This window comes from Tamandua tetradactyla, chromosome 16 (assembly GCF_023851605.1).
Source record: "Tamandua tetradactyla isolate mTamTet1 chromosome 16, mTamTet1.pri, whole genome shotgun sequence".
Lineage (NCBI taxonomy): Eukaryota > Metazoa > Chordata > Mammalia > Pilosa > Myrmecophagidae > Tamandua > Tamandua tetradactyla.
Window position 1 is genome coordinate 17,855,606 of NC_135342.1, and position 21,468 is coordinate 17,877,073.

Below are 21,468 nucleotides of genomic sequence, written 5' to 3' on the forward strand. Positions count from 1 at the left end.
ACAACATAAGTACATGGAACCTTGAGTAGGACATGAGATTTTGTTGGTTTGTCCAGAGTGATGCCCTGATGAATCCCAGAATGATTCGATCAGTGAGCAGAATAGTATTTGCAAAGTCCTCTTTGGGGAATGGTGAGAATGGGGGAAAATTCAACCTCCCCAAGTTGAAAACCTGATATTCTCACATGCAGTGTGGACAACCAAAGCTATAGGCTGAGCCCCCAGTCTTGGGGTTTGCTCATATGAAACTTAACCCCGCAAAGGATAGGTCAAGCCTACTTAAAATTAGGCCTAAGAGTCACCCCCAAGTGAGCCTCTTTTGTTGCTCAGATGTGGCCTCTCTCTCCAGCCAATACAACAACAAACTCACCACCCTCCCCCTGTCTACATGGGACATGACTCCCAAGAGTGTGGACCTTCCTGGCAAAGTGGGACAGAAATCCTAGAATGAGCTGAGACTCAGCATCAAGGGATTGAGAAAACCTTCTGGACCAAAAGGGGGAAGAGTGAAAGGAGACAAAGTGTCAATGGCTGCGAGATTCCAAACAGAGTGGAGAGGCTATCCTGGAGGTTATTCTTATGCAATAAGTAGATATCACCTTGTTATTCAAGATGTAATGGAGAGGCTGGAGGGAACTGCCTGAAAATGTAGAGCTGTGTTCCAGTAGCCATGTTTCTCGAGGATGGTTGAATAATGATACAGCTGTCACAATGTGACTGTGTGATTGTGAAAACCTTGTCTCTGATGCTCCTTTTATCTATGTTATCAAGAGACGAGTAGAACGTATGGAATAAAAATAAATAAGAGGGGGAACAAACGTTACAACAAATTTAGTTTGAAATGCTAGTGATCAATGAAAGGGAGGGGTAAGGGGTATGGTATGTATAATTTTTTTTCTGTTTTCATTTTATTTCTTTTTCTGAATTGATGCAAGTGTTCTAAGAAATGATCATGATGATGAATATGCAACTATGTGATGATATTGTGAATTACAGATTATATATGTAGAATGGAATGATTGTATATTAAGAATGTTTGTGTTTCTTTGTTGTCATATTTTTTAATTTAAAATTAATTTAAAAAAATTTTAATTAAAAAAAAAGATGACTCTGCCAGCAGCTACTTGTGCTTTCTTTCAATTCACTACCAGACCAGAGTGACCATTCTTTAAGCTGGAACCTGACAGTTAGCCACAATGTTCTTACAATCACAAGGTAAAGGCTACATTCTTATACAATCATTATCAGAGATCAAGGCAGTTGGGCCAGAGTTCAGCAACCTTAGGGCATTTGTCTTTGGTCATTTTACAATATGTAAGAAAAGAACAAAAGCTGTTGTGTAATTGATACTGCGGTAGTTTGGAGATATTATGTACCCCAGCGTTCTAGTTTGTTAGCTGCCAGAATGCAATATACCAGAAACAAAATGGCTTTTAAAGAGAGAAATTTAATAAGTTGCTAGTTTACAGTTCTAAGGCCAAGAAAATGTCCCAATTAAAACAAGTCTATAGAAATGTCCAATCTAAGCCATCCATGGAAAAATACCTTGGTTCAAGAAGGCCAATGAAGTTCAGGGTTTCTCTCTCACGTGGAAGGGCACATGGCGAACAATGTGTCATCTGCTAGCTTCTCTTGGCTTCTGATTTCATGAAGCTCCCCAGGAGGCATTTTCCTTCTTCATCTCCAAAGGTCGCTGGCTCGTGGTCTCTGCTTCATGGTGCTGCAGCATTCTCTGTGCTCTCCGAATCTCCTATTCTCCAAAATGTTTCCTCTTTTACAGGACTCCAGTGAACCAGTCAAGACCCACCCAAATGGGTGGAGACACATCTCCCCTAAATCCAGCTTAACAACCAGTCTTGATTGGGAGACATCTCCAGGGAGATGATCTAATTACAGATTCAAACATACACTATTGAATAGGGATTATTCTGCCGTTTTACGAATGGGATTTTGGTAAAACATGGCTTTTCTAGATTTTTTTTTTAACATGGGCAGGCACCGGGATCGAACCCGGGTCTCCAGCATGGCAGGCGAGAACTCTGCCTGCTGAGCCACTGTGGCCCGCCCCAAACATGGCTTTTCTAGGGTCCATACATCCTTTCAAACCAGCATACCCAGAAAATGCCATGTTCTTTTAATCCATTCTTGTGGGTGCAGACCTTTTGCAGCTGGGATGTTTGATTAGGTTGTTTCAATTGAGATGTGACTGACACAATTCAAGGTGGGTCTTAATCCTTTATTGGAGCCCTTTATGAGAGGAAGAAAGGCAGAAACACTGAGAGCTTAGAGAGAAATGCCCTGGACATGCTAAGAGAGAACCGAAAGCCACTGAAGTTGAAAACAACAGAACCTGGAGCAAAGGAGCAGCAGATGCCAGCCACATGCCTTCCCATCTGACGGAGGAACCCCGGAGGCCAGCAGCCTTTCCTCAATTTGATACCTCAAGTTGAACACTTTCATGGCCTTAGAATTGTAAATCTAATAAACTAAGAAATCCCCCTTATAGAAGCCGCCCCATTCTGGTGTATTGCATTCAAGCAACCTTAGAAAACTGAAACAGATACAAAACAAAATCCATGACCCCAGGGTTCCAAACGGAGGAAGAGTTTAATAATACGCATGAAGCAAGAGATCAGATGACCGATTGGCAAAAAAAACAGTCTCCTTGAGTCTAAGGAGTTCAGGGCTTTTGTGGATTCAGTCAAGGGGTGGGGATGAAGTTGTTACCACTGCAGTAGTTTCTGTAAGCAGGGCTGAGACTAGGCTATAACAATCGTAATAGTGAGTTTACACAAGGTTGAGACTGACAGAGTTTCAATAATTGCAGGTAGTAGCTTCTGCTTTTTCTACAACATAGGAAAAATTCTCCCTCTTCTGTGATAGTAGCCCCTGAATAAAGTCATTTTTGCCTGTTTTACATTGTCTGGTGCAATTTTTCCTTGGACAGTAACATAAACCAGGTGCGTGTGTGGGTCTCTGGATGCAACTCCACCCCACTATCCAACCACCTTTTTCTCCTCTCTCCTGAGTCACAGGTATCCCCACCCACCTTGAGCTGCTAGCCACACCTGTACCGCCAGGGTAATCCGTGCCCCAAATATTCCAGGCTTGGGAAATGGTGCAGGCCTGGTAAAACTAAGGTGGCATTGCTATCAACACTTGGCAAAAACCACAAACACAGAGAAAGCTTTCTTCAGAATGGCATATGCTGCCAAGATCTTCCAGACATTCAAAGTCTGGCCAACAAGCCAGCTTCCCCAAGGCTGTCTACCCAATTCCCACAATTGGGTCAAAACTCTGCAATAAATTCATTATACTGTTAAGCATAATAAAATGACTACCTGAGTACAGTGTTGCCAGGAGGGACCCCTTTCTGAGAATCAATTATCCAGAAGCCAAAAACAGTGGACTTACTGGGGCTTTCTGAGAAAAGGGAACACACCCTGTGGGGTTGTAGATAAGCAACATCTGGTGATAAACCACTTTTGGTCCCATGGAGAGAGCTTACCTGAATGGACAAGCATAAATCCTAACCAGTATGCACCTGCTCCCCACATTGTAAAAGGCACCCCCTATGTGAAATGGACACTCAGTCAATCAGAACATTTGCTCGCTGACCTCTGCCTCTACCCTAAATATGCTCCTCCTTTCCACTCCCTGGGTGGGGCTCTTTTCTACTGTCTGAATGGGAGAGATGCTGCCTGATTGAGGAATCACTCAGTAAAGCTGCAACATCCTAACTGCATGGAAAGTTGTTCTTTTAGCAATACTCATATATCTATATGTAATGTGTATATTATAGATACAATTATATATGTCTGTGTATACGTCAATGTGTGTGGGGGGGCTTCTCTGATTGGACAGAGGCTGATACCCACATACATATAACATTTTGATAAAAAGATAAAAAAATACACAAAGCACAAATTTGTCAGAAATGAGGAGAGAAATAGATGATAATCACAGGGAAAACTTTAATACATTTATCTCAATACCTGGTGGAACAAGTAGATGAAATACCAATAAAGATAGAAGGACCATGTTTCCTTCCATTTCACCTCAGCAGAAAAACTGTGGGGTCAAGGCCACGCCCTGATCCACAGACTGACGGTTCATGTACCAATAACAGCACAATCCCGGGGCCGCTGTGCTGACCACCGTCCCGCGGAGCGAGTGACCGCAGCTGAACCTGGGCGCGGAGGGGGCCGTGGGCTCTCTCAGGACTGGGAAGGGACTCCTGGCCCAGGCCTCGCCTTTTCCCAGGTCCTGACTCACTCGAGCCTTGGAATGTGAGCAAGAAAAAAGCCGAGGCGCTCCTGGGCACAGAGCCAAAGGCTGCCCCAGGGATGCTTTCCGCCCGCACTTGATGAACCCAGGTTTGGGGGCGTCAGAAGAAAACAGAGCCTCTGCAAGGAAGAAGGCTGGGTCCCTAAAGCGCTGAGTGAAGCAGGGTCTCGGGCTCTCTCTGGCTGCAGATTGGAATTCACGCGAATGAACCCAAAGCGTTTGTGGCAGAGAGCCCTGAGGTCGGGGTTCCCGGCCGCTCGCGTGGGGACACATCGCCCTCCCTCAGGGCAGATTCAAACCCGGGCCCCGACCAACAGATGCCTGAGTTCAGTGACCCAAACCAAGGGCACCTGCGAGTGCCTTTGCCCAGCCCTGGGGAGCGCGCGGAGGTGAACCTCGCCGGGCTCATCCAGGTGGGCGGGGCTGGCGGGTTATAATAAGGCGGGGCGCCTGGGGGCGGGGCCTCAGCTCCACCCGCGGTTCTCACCCGGCTCAGAGCTGCGGGCCCGCAAGGGGAGCAAATACAGGCTCCCGAGGCGCCTCCAGGTCTGGGCGCTGGGTGCGGCTGGCTCCGGCTGCGATGGAATCCGGGTGGTTCACGCTGATCGCGCTCGGGGCCGTCACCGCCGCGTGGCTGCTGCTGTGGGGGCTCTGGGGGCTGGGCCGCGCCGTCTATGTCTTCCTGCTGCCCCAGGTGCGCCGGGGCGCCCCGTGGCTCCGGTCGCAAGGAGCCTGGGCAGGTGAGGGGGCCGCGCAAGAGTGGGTCGGGGGACCCCAGGAAGCAAGAAGGTGAAGGACGGGGCGACAGGGGCAGGACCGAAGGAGCCGGGAAGTCCCTGAGGGGGCACAGGAGAGTGGGTGTCAGAGGCGCGAGTGGATGAGGCGTGAAGATAATGGGGAAGGGGGGGTCCCGGTGAGCCCATCCCAGAGAGGGTGAGAGAAAGGCCGGGGGGAGGGGGGATGGAGGTTGGCGGGGGAAGGATCTGGAACCGGCTGAGGGTGCGCGGGGCCAAGTCCTCCCCAGGCTGGAGGGGCCTCGGTGTGAGACGCTGCCCCCACTCCCTGCGCCTCTTTTTCTCCTCTCCAGTGGTGACAGGAGCCACTTCCGGCATCGGCAGGGGTTACGCGCAGGAGGTGAGCAGGGCCTTGGAGCCAAGACGGTGGGGAGAGTGGGGTGTAGGGCAGGTGCTTCTCAGATCTTCTCATCTGTCAGTCACCCCTACTGAAATGAGAATTGTGCCATCTGCCTGGTGCCTTCCTCCAGGAAGCCTTCCCTCTGTTGCCCTGTCCCCCGGGTCAGGTTTTACATAGCTCCTCTCCAGACCCGCTCCTTCCTCCACCGTAGTTTCGATTCATTCATTCAAATGGTATTTCCTGACCACCTTGCTATGTGTCAGGCACATATTCAGGCACTGGGGATGCAGAAGTGAACAAAACAGATTTTTAAAAAATTAAAGGGCCAGGGCGATGCAATGGTGACTTTCAATTCCGGGTGCCTACCCATGCAAAAAAAAAAAAAAAAAAAAAGTTAAAAGGCGGTGCCCGGAGGGAGCTTATGTTCTGGCTGGGAGACACGTGTAAGCAGGAAGCATAAATAAAATACCGTGTGGGTCAAATGGCATTGGTGAGCAAGTGTGAAAATGCCATTCCAGCAGCTAACATTCTGGATTGTCACTGTCACACCCACTGGAGTATGAGTGCCAGGAGGGTGGGGCTGTGGCAGTGCCAGGCAGGCACAGATGCTGGGAAACTGTTTACTGAAAGAAGGAATGCCCTGGGAGTGCACAGACTACACACACACAGCATCAGCCTCTCAGATGCATGGAGCCATTGAGAAGTTTGGCCTCAACCTCCCTCCAAAGCCCATAGACACTAGGTCCCACAGAACAAGTCACCCTCGGACTTGCGGGTTGGAGAGAGCAGACATGCACCTGTCCTAATGCTGATCATTCCCCAGTTAATGTCATCCCTTCTGCAAATATTTGCTTCCTGCTCTGTGTCAATGGAAGAACATTTGAGGCAGAAGAGGGGGCATGTGCAAAGACCCAAAGGTAGAGGAATCCAAGGAGTGTTTGTAGGGGCTCAATAAACTGCTGTGCCTTGAATAACTTAGAGGGGCGTTGAAGGAGACCCAGGGAGGGGTCCAGCCACGCAGGGCCTAGTGGGCTGAGGTGTGGAGTATAGCTTTGTCCCAAGGGCCCTGGGGAACCAAGGCAGGTGAGAGGCAGGGGCAGGTGTGGGCTTTGGAAAGACGCTTCTGGCTGCTGAGTGGAGAACAGACGGATGGGGCAAGACTGTGACTGGGGTGTAGGCAGGAAGCCGGAGTAGAGACCTGGGAGGGAAGGGGCTGGAGTGGATATGTCACGGTCACCATCTGTCCCCAGAATCATCCAGCAAAGAGGAAGAGGTGCTCAGCAAACACATTTTGAATGAATGTCTGAATGAAGGAATGAGTAATTGAACAAATGGGTCCTTACATCACAGAATAAAAGCTGAAGGCTTTTCTGAGGCATCCGTGGACTGTGCTCAGGCCTGGGGTATCCCTCCAAGCTCAGAGACATCCCGCATTTCACCAGTGCCCTTGACCTCCATGCTGCCCCCTGAGGAGCCAGCAGGGCCTTTGCACTGGCCCTTCCTTCTACCTGGCATTCTTTTGCTCCAGAACATGTGCTCCACCAGGGCAGGTTCTGTGTCCTCTTTTGTTCACTTCCACATCCATGGCACTGTGCAGCACACAGTCGGCGTGTGGTAAATATCTGGGTAAATATCTGTTGAATGAGTGAACCCATGAATGCGTGAATGAATCCCTGTAGCTCGCCCGGAGAGGTCTCAACATCGTCCTCATCAGTCGAAACCTCAGCAAGCTGGAGCAAGAAGCAAAAGAGATAGGTGAGTCCAGGGCACAGCAGTGGGGGCAGGAGCTGGGGCTGCACAGGGTGGGGACAGAGGCTGGGGCTGGGACAGGGGAGGCAGCATGAGTTAGGGCTGGTCTCTAGTCAAGGGCAGTGGCTGGGGCTAGGGTTGGTCTGAGGGCCAGGGGGATGGGGGTGGCCACAGGGGCTGGACTGGGGTTTGGCCAGGGCTGGAAAGGGACCAGGGCAGAGGCTGCAGCAGGGGTGGGCTGGCCTCTAGTGAGAGCCCGGCCCCTCACCCCCACCCTTCCACCCAGAGCGGCTTCATGGAAGGACCACACGAGTCATCCAGGCCGACTTCACGGGGGGCTTGGAGATCTACGAGGCTATCGAGGCAGGCCTGAGAGACCTGGAGGTTGGAGTCCTGGGTAAGCTCAATGGCCCCCACTCACCGTGCCCCAAGCCCCCTTGGTTGCCCTCCCTCTGTCCCTCCCAGGGTCCCTGGAACTGCTGGACTGACAAGACCATCCATCCCCTCTCGCTCAGTGAACAACGTGGGCATGCAGTGCCATAACAAAATGCTGGCGAAACTGCTGGACGTCGAAAACGTTGCCAAGGTGAGTTGGGGGGCCCAGGTAGGAGCCAGCTCAGTGCTGCAACCCCAGACCCTACTGTGCTCTGTGAGATCCAGCATAGCACTCTGCCTTTGAATGAAGTACTCCTCCACTTTCTGCTGGGAAATTAGTTTGTTTGTTTGTTTTACTTGTTTTTTACTGTTAAATAACATATATTCAAAAACACAATAAATTTCAAAGTACATTTGAACAAGTAGTTATAGAAAAGATTTCAAAGTTTGGAATGGGTTACAGTTCCATAGTTTTGTTTTGCTTTGTTTTGTTTTTGGCTTTTAAAAAGGGGAATTTAATGAGTTGCTAGTTTATAGTTCTAAGGCTGAGAAAATGTCCCAATTACAACAAGTCTATAGAAATGTCCAATCAAAGGCATCCAGGGAAAGATACCCCTTGGTTCAAGAAGGCTGATGAAGTTCAGGGTTCCTCTCTTTAGTGGAAGGGCACATGGTGAATACAGTCAGAGTTTCTCTCTCATCTGGAAAGGCACATGTCAAAGATGGCATCATCTGCTAGATTCTTCTCCCCTGGTTTATGGTTTCATGAAGCTCCCCAGCAGGCGTTTTCCTTCTTTATCTCCAAAGGCTGCTAGCTTGTGGACTCTCTGCTTTGTGATGCTGCTGCATTCTCTGCTCTCTCTGAATCTCTTTTTCTCCAAAATGTTTCCTGTTTTATAGGACTCCAATAAACCAAACAAGACCCACCCATATGGGTGGAGACATGTTGTCATCTAATCCATCTTTTATTTTTAATTTATTTATTAATTAAAAAAATTTTAACAAATGTAATAAAACATTAACATAAATAATCAGTAATTCACAATATCATCACTTAGTTGCATAGTCATCATTTCTTAGAACATTTGCATCCATTCAGAAAAAAGAAATAAAAAGACAATAGAAAAAGAAATAAAATGAAAACAGGGAAAAAAAAAAAGAATATACCTACCATACCCCTTACCGCTCGCTTTCACTGATCACTAGGATTTCAAACTAAGTTTATTTTAACATTTGTTCCCCCTATTATTTATTTTTATTCCATAAGTTCTACTCATTTGTTGACAAGGTAGATAAAAGGAGCATCAGACACAAGGTTTTCACAATCACATAGTCACATTGTGAAAGCTATATCATTATTCAATCATCATCAAGAAACATGGCTACTGGAACACAGCTCTACATTTTCAGGCAGTTCCCTCCAGCCTCTCCATTACATCTTGAATAACAAGATGATATCTACTTAATGAATAAGAATAACCTCCAGGACAACCTCTCGACTCTGTTTGGAAACTCTCAGCCATTAACACTTTATTTTTTCTCATTTCCCTCTTCCCCCTTTTGGTCAAGAAGGTTTTCCCAATCCCTTGATGCTGAGATTCAGCTCACTCTAGGGTTTTTCTCAATCCCTTGATGCTGAGTCTCATCTCATTCTAGGATTTCTGTCCCACATTGCCAGGAAGGTGGGAGTCATGTCCCTGGGAGTCATGTCCCACGTAGACAGGGGGAAGGTGATGAGATTGCTTATTGTGTTGGCTGGAGAGAGAGGCCACATCTGAGCAACAAAAGAGGCTCACTTGGGGGTGATTCTTAGGCCTAAATTTTAAGTAGACTTGACCTATCCTTTGTGGGGTTAAGTTTCATATGAGCAAACCCCAAGACTGGGGGCTCAGCCTATAGCTTTGGTTGTTCACACTGCTTGTGAGAATATCAAGAATTCAACTTGGGGAAGCTGAATTTCTCCCCGTTCTCACCATTCCCCAAAGGGGACTTTGCAAATGCTTTTCCACTCACTGATCAAATCACTCTGGGATTCATCAGAGATCACTCTGGACAAACCAACAAAATCTCATGTCCTACCTGAGATTCCAAGTACTTATGGTGTTCAATCAAACTGTCTACATAAGTTATATTAGGAAATGCACTAGTCAAAATACAAAGGTTGTACCAAATAAACATTGTTTGCTTTAGTCTCACACATAAGGTGACATTTTAAAATATTAATTACCATCTATTTTCAGTACCCTGCAATAATGACATTCCTTTGTTCTTCCTCATGCAAAAACGTTTTTAAAATTTGTACATTTAGTCACTACTATTATACACTCTAGGCATTCCCAGATTATACCATCTCAATCTTCAACATCTATCTTTCTTTCTGATTTCACTTATGTACCCCAGCCCTCCGCCCTCTATCATTCTCACATGCAGCTTCATTCAGTGTTTTAACATAATTGTATTACAGTTAGGTAGTATTGTGCTGTCCATTTCTGAGTTTTTTATTTCAGTCCTGTTGCACAGTCTGTATCCCTTCAGCTCCAATTACCCAATATCTTACCCTATTTCTATCTCCTGATGGTCTCTGTTACCAACGAAATATTCCAAGTTCATTCACTAATGTCCGTTCATATCAGTGAGACCATACAGTATTTGTCCTTTTGTTTTTGGCTAGTCTCACTCAGCATAATGTTCTCAAGGTCCATCCATGTTGTTACATACTTCATAAGTTTATTCTGTCTTAAAGTTGCATAATATTCCATCATATGTACATACCACAGTTTGTTTAGCCACTCATCTGTTGATGGACATTTTGGCTGTTTCCATCTCTTTGCGATTGTAAATAATGCTGCTATAAACATTGGTGTGCAAATGTCCGTTTGTGTCTTTGCCCTTATGTCCTTTGAGTAGATACCTAGCAATGGTATTGCTGGGTCATATGGCAATTCTATAGTCAGCTTTTTGAGAAACTGCCAAACTGCCTTCCATAGCAGTTGCACCATTTGACATTCCCACCAACAATGAATATGTGTGCCTCTTTCTCCAAATCCTCTCCAGCACTTGTCATTTTCTGTTTCGTTGATAATGGCCATTCTGGTGGGTGTGAGATGATATCTCATTGTGGTTTTGATTTGCATTTCTCTAATGGCCAGGGAAGTTGAGCATCTCTTCATGTGCCTTTTTGGCCATTTGTATTTCCTCTTCTGAGAAGTGTCTGTTCAAGTCTTTTGCCCATTTTGTAATTGGGTTGGCTATCTTTTTGTTGTTGAGTTGAACAATCTCTTTATAAATTCTGGATACTAGATCTTTACCTGATATGTCATTTCCAAAAACTGTCTCCCATTGTGTAGGCTGTCTTTTTACTTTCTTGATGAAGTTCTTTGATGCACAAAAGTGTTTAATTTTGAGGCGTTCCCATTTACTTATTTCTTTCTTCAGTGTTCTAGTTTTGGGTTAAGGTCTATAAAGCTGCCTCCAATGATAAGGTTTATAAGATATTTCCCTACATTTTCCTCTAACTGTTTTATGGTCTTAGACCTAATGTTTAGATCTTTGATCCATTTTGAGTTAACTTTTGTATAGGGTGTGAGCTATGGGTCCTCTTTCATTTTTTTGCATATGGATATCCAGGTCTCTAGGCACCATTTATTGAAGAGACTGTTCTGTCCCAGGTGAGTTGGCTTGACTGCCTTATCAAAGATCAAATGTCCATAGATGAGAGGGTCTATATCTGAGCACTCTATCCGATTCCATTGGTCGATATATCTATCTTTATGCCAATACCATGCTGTTTTGACCACTGTAGCTTCATAATATGCCTTAAAGACAGGCAGTGTGAGACCTCCAGCTTTGTTTTTCTCCCTCAGGATACTTTTAGCAATTCAGGGCAACCTACCCTTCCAAATAGATTTGCTTATTGGTTTTTCTATCTCTGAAAAGTAAGTTGTTGGGATTTTGATTGGTATTGCATTGAATCTGTAAATCAATTTAGGTAGAATTGACATCTTAACTATATTTAGTCTTCCCATCCATGAACACGGTATGCCCTCCCATTTGTTTAGGTCTTCTGTGATTTCTTTTAACAATTTTTTGTAGTTTTCTTTGTACAGGTCTTTTGTCTCTTTAGTTAAATTTATTCCTAAATATTTTATTCTTTTGGTTGCAATTGTAAATGGAATTTGTTTCTTGATTTCCCCCTCAGATTGTTCATTACTAGTGTATAGAAACACTACAAATTTTTGAGTGTTGATGTTGTAACTTGCCACTTTGCTTTACTCATATATTAGCTGTAGTAATTTTGCTGTGGATTTTTCAGGGTTTTTGACATATAGTATCATATCATCTGCAAACAGTGAGAGTTTTACTTCTTCCTTTCCAATTTTGATGCCTTATATTTCTTTTTCTTGTCTAATCGCTCTCGCTAGATCTTCTAATACAATGTTGAATAATAGTGGTGATAGTGGACATCCTTGTCTTGTTCCTGATCTTAGGGAGAAAGTTTTCAGTTCTTTCCCATTGAGGATGATATTAGCTGTGGGTTTTTCATATATTCCTGACCCGACCCACGGGACAGACGAACCTGGACCTGAGGGAGGGAGTGAGAATGGGAGGACAAGAGACACAGAGAATGGAGACAAGACAGGATTCTGATCAAGTCTCGTTTATTGAGGGCGAATTCAGGGTATTTATGCAGCAAGAAAGGGGAGGTGACTTGTATCGGGTGCTAACAGAGGTTGGGCATTACCCTGCAGTTAAGCAACCAATCAGCAGAGACTAAGTTAGGAAAGGCAGAATAGCCAAGGCTGGTCAGCTGATTTTGGGGAAGGGCAGAGCAGAAGTGAGGAAATAGAAACTTAACTTGAGATAGAAACTTAAGATGGCATCAGACTACAAGATGGCCAGCACACTGCCGGTGCCATAAGCAGTTTCCCACAGGTCCCCCTTTTTTATTATTTTTTAAAAAGGTGGAGACTGCGACAACAGCCTATTCCAAGGGGACTGTGCCTGTCTTAGGTCGGGACACCACAAAGTAGGAAACCTGAAACCTTACCCGTCATGGAGGCCTAGGGCAGCATAGGGCCAGGCCTCTGGCTTAGGTGGTAGATTGCACAGACTAAGGTGTCCAGTTGCCCGTCATTGGCTACCCAGTCCAGCACTCTGGAATGTGCAGATGGAGTGTCTTTTATAGGTATTCATCAAGATCACCATCGTAATCTGCTGTGTCCAGTCTGTGATAATGGACCTGGAGGGGCTGCATTTTTATGGCTTCAGTTTGTTGTATTAAGAAGGCCATCAATTTATTGAAGAGGATAGGTCCTAGCGAAATTAGTATTAGTAAGCCAAGCAAGGGTCCTAGAAGTGGGAGAAAATAAGGCAATAGTCCATTAAACCCGCTCCACAGAGGGCTCTCAGCCAATTCTTTTCTTCTTTTCATCAGATTTTCTTGCAGCTTCTTAATTTTATCTCTGATGATGCCTGACTTATGGGCGTAGAAGCAGCAGCATTCCCGTAAAGCCAAGCATATTCCTCCATGCTCTGCGGTTAATAAATCTAATCCTCTCCGATTTTGTAGGACTACCTCGGCAAGGGAGTCTAATTGGTCTTGAATATCCTGAATACTGCCTGATAAAGTTTGCACATCCTCAATTAATTGTTTGGATAATTTAGTATATTGCGTGATAGAAATCCCTAAACCAGCAGATCCAGCAGTTAAAGCTCCAGTAATGCCTACTGTAGCCAGGAAGGGAAGCATCTGCATGGCCCTTTTATGGCGGCCAGCAATAAAGTCGAGTCTAGGGATAGGTACTGGCTCCTCCCCTCTGATGACATCAATGTTAGGAAGGAGTTTACCTAAGACACACAATCCAGTCCAGTTTTGTGGGAGTGTAGTATAAGCAAGGCTACCGCCGCATATGAATACAGTGCCGTTAGTGGGACAGAGGGGATCAGAGATATTGATTGTCTCCTGACAACCGATAGAGAGCACGCCGAGATCTACCTTATTACTATTATTAGAGGACAGCGAGGAGAAACAAAGAGTGCTGTTCTCGAACTTAGGTAGTACTCAAAAAGGTATGGAGATACTGCAAGGGTCAGAATTAAGGTTAGTGCGGTTCCTGTAAGTATTATTGCGTGGTGGCAAGGCAAGGGGCAGGGGGCCTCCCATCCGTAGGCAAAGCCAGCAATCAGAAGCCAAATCTGGCTTGGAGCTATTAAGTAACTTCCAAGTAGCAGTTAAAATATCAAAAGTTTGAGGGTCTAGATTTATGTCTTGGGTTTTTATTTTAGCTAACGGGTGATAATGGAGCTGAGGATACAAGTGATCAATCATTATTTGTAATTTCTTCTTGACTACGAACTCTCTGGCCTGATCTTGTGGACCTCCCCCATCTGACATGTGTATTGGAGGTGTAGGTGACCAGCACACCTGTTTCCCTATTCTGGTGTCGCTGCCGCCGCAGTTACTTAGTTGGAGCTTAGAGTTGCCTAAGCCTTCAGGCAGCTTAAAGGTTAAATCCATGCAAGCCAATTTAGGAAAATAGTAAGTTTTGTTATTGCTTTTGTCTATGCACTGCGAATATGCCGTATAGCATCGAGCATTAATAGAGGGAAATATTGTGGTACAATTACACTTTGGTAATACCCCATTAACGGGGAATTCTAGGTCAGGAGACTTCAAACAAACCCATCTTTGATAATTCCCTGCCTCAGAGGCGTGACTAATTAATAGGTAGGCTACCTTCTTACCACAATTCCGCTGCAACTGTACGTTCCCGTCAAGGGTGTGGCTTCAACTTCCTCGTAGCAGTTGCAAGCGCCGGAATGGATTTTGTTTACCAGCTTTCTGATAGCCTGTGGGTCATCCCAGCCACCATAAGAGCCTTTCAGTAGTAAACCCAAGATGATAAGTATGCAGGGTATTATTCCTGATGGAGCCATCTTTGATTACAGTGCTATTGGCCCGCTCTTAGAAAGGGAGACAAGCTAACATAGCAAAGCACCCTACTGCGCATAAATATGCTGCAGCGATCAAAATTCTTTCTAATGGATTCCAATCCTTAGGGGCAACTGTCGCTAGTCCGACTGCAAGCAGCAGGGCTAGGAAACCAATTGGCAGTAAGAGCCAGCAATTCATGTGACACCAGTGGGTTAAGTTCTTAGACTTCAGCCGTGTGTAGGCTAGCCGTCCCCAGGTGGGCTATAGCAGGGCTTACCGGTTTGTTAGTGGCTTCAGATGTGCTGGAAGAGAAAGGAAAAATAATAGCTTCTCTCAGGGCGATTTCTTGGCCCTGGACAGATTATTATTGTCTATTTGTTTTACCAATCGCTCTGGCAACCATCTGGCTGAATCTAATTCCTTGGAATATATGCAGACCGATCCTCTGCCCCATATTAGAGCAGGATCTGGTCCATGCCACGTATTATCTAATGGATCTTTCCAGAGGATCATGGCAAACTGTGTTTTTGATGCTGTGTGCCAGAATCGTTCTGCAGCAGAACGTCCATCCTGATCCAAAGTTAAAAATTTTTTAAATTAAGAGAATGTGATATTAGGTTTCTGGGTGATCTTTTAGTGGGGTACCACTCCCCCTTTTTTTATTTTTTTAATGGTGTTTTTTAAGGATAAACTTGCTTGTTCTGTTATTCCCTGTCCTTGTGGGTTATATGTATGCCTGTGGTGTGTTTGATTTGTAGTTGTTGGCAAAATTGTTTAAACACTTGACCTGTGTATCCGGGACCATTATCAGTTTTTATATGCTGGGGGGTCCCTAGTGCAGCCATGGCTGCTAACATGTGTGTAATAATTTGTTTCCCTGCTTCGCCGGTTTGAGGCATAGCAAATATCAATCCACTAAAGGTGTCTATGCTGATATGCACATATTTGAGATTGCCAAATTCTGGGATATGCATTACATCCATTTGCCATAATGCATTGGGTACTAAACCTCGGGGGTTAACCCCTAAATGTGGTGTAGGTAGATGTGTGACGCAGCCTGGGCACTGTTTAGTTATTTGGCAAGCTTGCTCTTTGGTGATATGAAACATTAGTCTTAAGGTGCGAGCATTGAGATGATGCAGTTTATGAGCCTCCATAGCCTTTGTGACTAAGTCAGGTAGTTGGTTACTGAGGACAATGTTTGCACAGCATGCAATATGTGTGGCTTGGTCAGCTAGTTGGTTTCCTAAGGACAGTGGCCCAGGGAGATTAGTATGAGCTCTAAGGTGGCCAACAAAGAATTGTTGGGTTCTATTTTGAATGAGGGATTGTAGTTCAATAAACAGACAAGCTGCTTGAGAGGCATTTTTAATTTGAGCTGCAGTTTCCAATAGTGGTACAGATTGAGCAATATAGGCACTATCTGTATAAAGATTGAAGGATCTGTTTGGATATGCTGAAAACATTGCTATGACTGCTTGTAGTTTTGTTATTTGGGCAGAATTGCAGTGCATTTGGAATTGAATAATTTCATTACTGATAACATAAGCAGCGATCCCTGATGAGAATCTATCAGTAAATATTAAGAGGGCATCCTTAATTGGTTGTAAGGAAGTTTTAAGGGGGAATACAAAGTCATGAGTGCTAATGAAATGCAAAAGTTTATTGTTAGGGTAATGATTGTTTATTTGGCCAGAGTAAGAAGCGCAGGCGATAGGCTAACAGTCTGTAGTTTGAAAAAATTAATTAACCTGCGCTATAGTGTATAGTTGAATAATTGTGTCTGGATCTTTACTAAAATATTTGATACTTTGTTCTTGACCTAAGAGAATGATATCGGCAACCGCCTGGTAGTAGGGGTAAATAGTTTTTGCGGGAGAAGCGTGTAGATGAACCCACATAATAGGTGCCTTTTGCCAGACACAGCCGTAGGTGTGAAAGCTGTTCGACAAATTATAAGAGCTAATGGTTGAGTGTAATCTATGAAAGTAACAAATTGTGATTGTATAGCTTGTTCTACTTTGTTAATTGCTTCACATCCCTCGGGGGTGATGGTTCTGGGGGAATTGGGGTCAGAAGTTCCCTGAAGGAGGTCAAATAATGGCTTGAGATCCCCAGTAGTTAACTTTAGGTAAGGCCGGAGCCAGTTAATATTTCCTAAAAGTTTTTGGAAGTCATTTAAAGTTGATAATTTGTCCAATCTTAATTCCATTTTTTGGTTAGTGATTTTATTCCCATTTAAGTGGAACCCTAGATATGTGTATGGGTCTTGTAACTGAACCTTTTCAGGGGCTATTTGAAGTCCATGAAATGCTAAAGCCTTAGTTAGATCATGATAACATTTTAAAACGTCCTGACCGTCTTTTCCTGCTATTATTATCCATATAATGAATAATGTAAAGAGCTTCCCATCTTTTTCTAGTACCTGAGATAGCTAAACTTACAAATTTCTGGCACAAGGTAGGACTATTTGCCATACCTTGGGGCAGAACTTTCCATTGGTATCTTTTCATGGGTTCTTTGAAATTGGTGGATAGTACACTGAATGCAAAGCGCTTTTCATCTTCTGGGTGCAAAGGAATGGTAAAGAAACAGTCTTTAAGATCTATAATGATTTTATAGTGATTGAGGGGAATGGCTATAGGAGACGGCAATCCTGGCTGTAAAGCTCCCATGAGTACCATAGTTTTGTTTACCACCCTTAAGTCCTGCAATAACCTCCATTTTTTAGATTTTTTTTAATCACAAAGATAGGTGTGTTCCAGGGTGAGCTACTTTTAGTGATATGACCTGCACTAACTTGTTCCTGTACTAACTGTTGTGCAGCCTGAAGTTTTTCAGTAGACAAGGGCCATTGATTTATCCATACTGGCTTATTTGAGAGCCATGTGATTTTTTCTACATGGGGTACAGGAGAATTAACGACCCTTAGGATAAATTTTCCGTCCCTTCTTGTTAAGTTGTCCTTTGATTTCTAAAGGTTGTACAATGCCTGATTCATTCTTTCCTAGCCCTTTTCTGGGTCAGAACCCTTGAGAAAGCATTTGAGCAGTGACTGTGTCACTGGGGCTGAACATAAGGAGTCCTAATTGGGACAGTAGGTCTCTACCCCAGAGATTAATGGGGAGTCCTTGGATGACATATGGCTGTATGGTTCCTTGATTTCCTTCCTTGTCTTTCCAGATTAATACTTTTGCATTTTTTTTCAGGATTTTGACTTTGACCTATTCTTTTCCCAGAAATGGGGGGGTGTTTTTAGAGGGCTGAGGTACTTTTCCAGCCAGGAATCCAGATCCAGGCCAGCTCAGTTATAGCTTGTGTGCCTCTCCAGCCTGGGAGGGCTTTGCTTGCAAAGTCCAGTTTAGCTAGGCCCCCAATTTCCAAGACCATGGGAGGCACTTCCATGATATTTCTATAGGAAAAAGTTAGTTGCTCAGGACCCTGCCCTGGGCAAAGGAAAACCACATGAACACTTAGACCTTTTCCAGCATAGGTCTTAGGCCTGAGCTGGAGCTAACTGGAGGGTAGAGAGGCAGTGCCACGTTCCAGCCGGAATTCTAGACTCCGAGACTCTGATTGCACAGCAGACAGAGCTCAGGATGTTAATTGCTTTTTGCTTAATAAATCAGAATGATCTTGTAAAATATTAAATAAGTTTTACAACATATAATTAGGAATTTTTTAAAGTGACAAGTAGCAAAATTGAAAGCAGAGTGTTAATAGTGATATGCATTCATAGTAAATGATCAGACTTTGCAAAATGAATCCACCGGACTGATTGAAAAGGAATGCAAGGATGAGGATTCTTTATAATTGGTAGTGTGTTTTTGCTAATTTTAAATTGATTGCATGCAATGTGTATGATATATATATATATATATTTTTGTTATACTAGTGGTCAAATTCCAATTTGCTTACATGACCGGGCCCAGTTTGGTCCTCTGGGAACTGGCTAGGGACCAAGAGGAGCTTTCTGGGACTTAGATATCTTTATGAAAGCACATCTCTGTCTGGGAGGATAGCCAGTCCTCCCAGCTAGAGTCCACATTTTAATTGTTTCTTTTCAAGGCTACTTGAAAACATTAAAACATTAATGTTGCATGTAATGGCAACATTAGGTGAATAGAACAGATTCCACAAGTATAATAATAGAAAACTTTACAGCCTTTATGCTGAAACAATAACATTTTTGCGTGACATGTTTAAAAAGTTTCTTAAGTAGAGCATCAGAAGCCTCCATATCCGTGGAGTGTAACAATTCCTTAAGTAAATATAAATATTCCCGTTCTATTGATGGTGAGTTGCCCATTATAAAAAACATAAATCTGAAAGCCCTCCCAAATTCCAGGAGGCGTGTACCCTTTCAGTTTTTCAGTAAAGGAATATTCCTATGCTGTGACATAAAACGTAAATCCGAAAGTCCCTCTCAAATTCCGGAGGCACCAAGTCCCTCGCCTATTCTAGGAGGTGCCTTACCTCTTGTGGGAACCAGGGACAAACCTCTTTTAAGAATTCAAAAAATTTTAACAAATCTTTAACTTTAACCTTTACTCCCCGTGTCTTTAAAGCATCTGTTAAACCTTCTACAAAAGTTTCATGCTGACTAATTTCTTGTCCCATAAGCGCTGATCACTTACCGAGGCACTAACTGTAGGGCAGGTTCCCCCACAGTGTCCTCATTTACCGAGGCACTGACTGTATAGGGCAGGTTCCCCTGCAATGTCCTCATTTACCGAGGCACTGACTGTAGGGCAGGTTCCCCCACAGTGTCCTCAATTACCAAGGATCCTGACTGCAGGGCAGATTCCCCCACAGTGTCCTCTGTGCTGCTCCTTTGAGCCTCTTTTTCACCCGGCCGGGGTTTCTCAGTCAGCGTTCTTCACTGGACCCCTTGTACTCAGGTCCCTGTTCAGGCGCCACTTGACCCGACCCGCGGGACAGACGAACCTGGACCTGAGGGAGGGATTGAGAATGAGGGGACAAGAGACACAGAGAATGGAGACAAGACAGGATTCTGATAAAGTCTCATTTATTGAGGGCGAATCCAGGGTATTTATGCAGCAAGAAAGGGGAGGTGACTTGTATTGGGTGCTAACAGAGGTTGGGCATTACCCTGCAGTTAAGCAACCAATCAGCAGAGACTAAGTTAGGAAAGGCAGAATAGCCAAGGCTGGTCAGTTGTATTTTCATTTTCATTTGCCTCGAGATATTTACTGATTTCTCTTCTAATTTCTTCCTTGACCCACTGGTTGTTTAAGAGTATGTTGTTGACTTCCGAATATTTGGGAATTTTCTGGCACTCTGCCTATTATTGATTTCCAACTTCATTCCTTTATGATCTGAGATAGTGTTTTGTATGATTTCAATCTTTTTAAATTTATTGAGACTTGCTCTGTGACCCAGCATATGGTCTATCCTTGAGAATGATCCATGAGCACTTGAGAAAAAGGTGTATCCTGCTGTTGCGGGGTGTAATGTCCTATTAATGTCTGTTAAGTCTAGCTCATTTATTGTATTATTCAAACTCTCTGTTTCTTTATTGATCCTCTGTCTAGATATTCTGTCCATTGATGAGAGTGGGGAATTGAAGTCTCCAACTATTATAGTAGATGTGTCTATTTCCCTTTTCAGTGTTTGCAGTGTCTGCCTCATGTATTTTGGGGCATTCTGGTTCGGTGCATAAATATTTATAATTGTTATGTCTTCATGTTGAATTGTTCCTTTTATTAGTACATGGTATTCTTCTTTGTCTCTTTTAACTGTTTTACATTTGAAGTCTAGTTTGTTGGATATTAGTATAGCTACTCCTGCTCTTTTCTGGTTGTTATTTGCATGAAATATCTTTTCCCAACATTTCACTTTCAACCTATGTTTATCTTTGGGTCTAAGATGTGTTTCCTGTAGACAGCATATAGAAGGATCCTGTTTTTTAATCCATTCTGCCAGCCTATGTCTTTTGACTGGGGAGTTCAATCCATTAACATTTAGTGTTACTACTGTATGGGTAGTACTTTCTTCTACCATTTTGCCTTTTGGATTTTATATGTCATATCTAACTTTCCTTCTTTCTACACTCTTCTCCACACCTCTTTCTTTTGTGTTTTCATGTCTGTCTCTAGTGTTCCCTTTAGTATTTCTTGCAGAGCTGGTCTCTTGGTCACAAATTCTCTCAGTGAATTTTTGTCTGAAAATGTTTTAATTTCTCCCTCATTTTTGAAGGACAATTTTGCTAGGTATAGAATTCTTGGTTGGCAGTTTTTCTCTTTAAGTAATTTAAATATATCATCCCACTGTCTTCTCGCCTCCATGGTTTCTGCTGAGAAATCTATGCATAGTCTTATTGGATTTCCCTTGTATTGTGATGGATTCCTTTTCTCTTGCTGCTTTCAAGATCCTCTCTTTCTCTTTGACCTCTGACATTCTGATTAGTAACTGTCTTCAAGTACATCTATTTGGATCTATTCTCTTTGGGGTATGCTGTACTTCTTGGATCTATAATTTGAAGTCTGTCATAAGAGTTGGGAAATTTTCAGTGATGATATCTTCCATTCGTTTTTCTCCTCCTTTTCCCTTCTCTTCTCCTTCTGGGACCCCCACAACATGAATATTTGTGCGCTTTATATTATCATTCAATTCCCTGAGTCCCTGCTCATATTTTTCCATTTTTTCCCTGTAATTTCTGTTTCTTGTTGGATTTCAGATATTCCGTCCTCCAGTTGACTAATCCTATCCTCTGCCTCTCGAAATCTACCATTGTAGGTTTCCATTGTCTTTTTCATTTCTTCTACTGTGCCTTTCATTCCCATAAGTTCTGTGATTTATTTTTTCAGACTTTCCATTTCTTCTTTTTGTTCATTCCTTGCCTTCTTCATCCCCCTCAATTTATTGATTTGGTTTTTGATCAGGTTTTTCATGGCTGTTCGTATATTCTGAATTAATTGTTTCAGCTCCTGTATCTCATTTGAATTTTTGGTTTGTTCCTTTGACTG

At 43.8% G+C, this 21,468-nt stretch overlaps 1 protein-coding gene across 1 annotated transcript in view; it reads left to right on the forward strand.

Moving 5' to 3' along the window:
* The first annotated feature begins 4,768 nt into the window (after positions 1–4,768).
* LOC143658995 (very-long-chain 3-oxoacyl-CoA reductase-B-like) overlaps positions 4,769–21,468 on the forward strand; it is a 30,600-nt gene continuing 13,900 nt past the window's right edge. Inside the window, exons 1-5 of the mRNA XM_077131468.1 lie at positions 4,769–5,027; positions 5,375–5,421; positions 7,101–7,176; positions 7,457–7,567; positions 7,686–7,756. Coding sequence (XP_076987583.1) covers positions 4,868–5,027; positions 5,375–5,421; positions 7,101–7,176; positions 7,457–7,567; positions 7,686–7,756 — 465 coding nt within the window. The 5' untranslated portion in view covers positions 4,769–4,867. The remainder of the gene's footprint in view (positions 5,028–5,374; positions 5,422–7,100; positions 7,177–7,456; positions 7,568–7,685; positions 7,757–21,468) is intronic.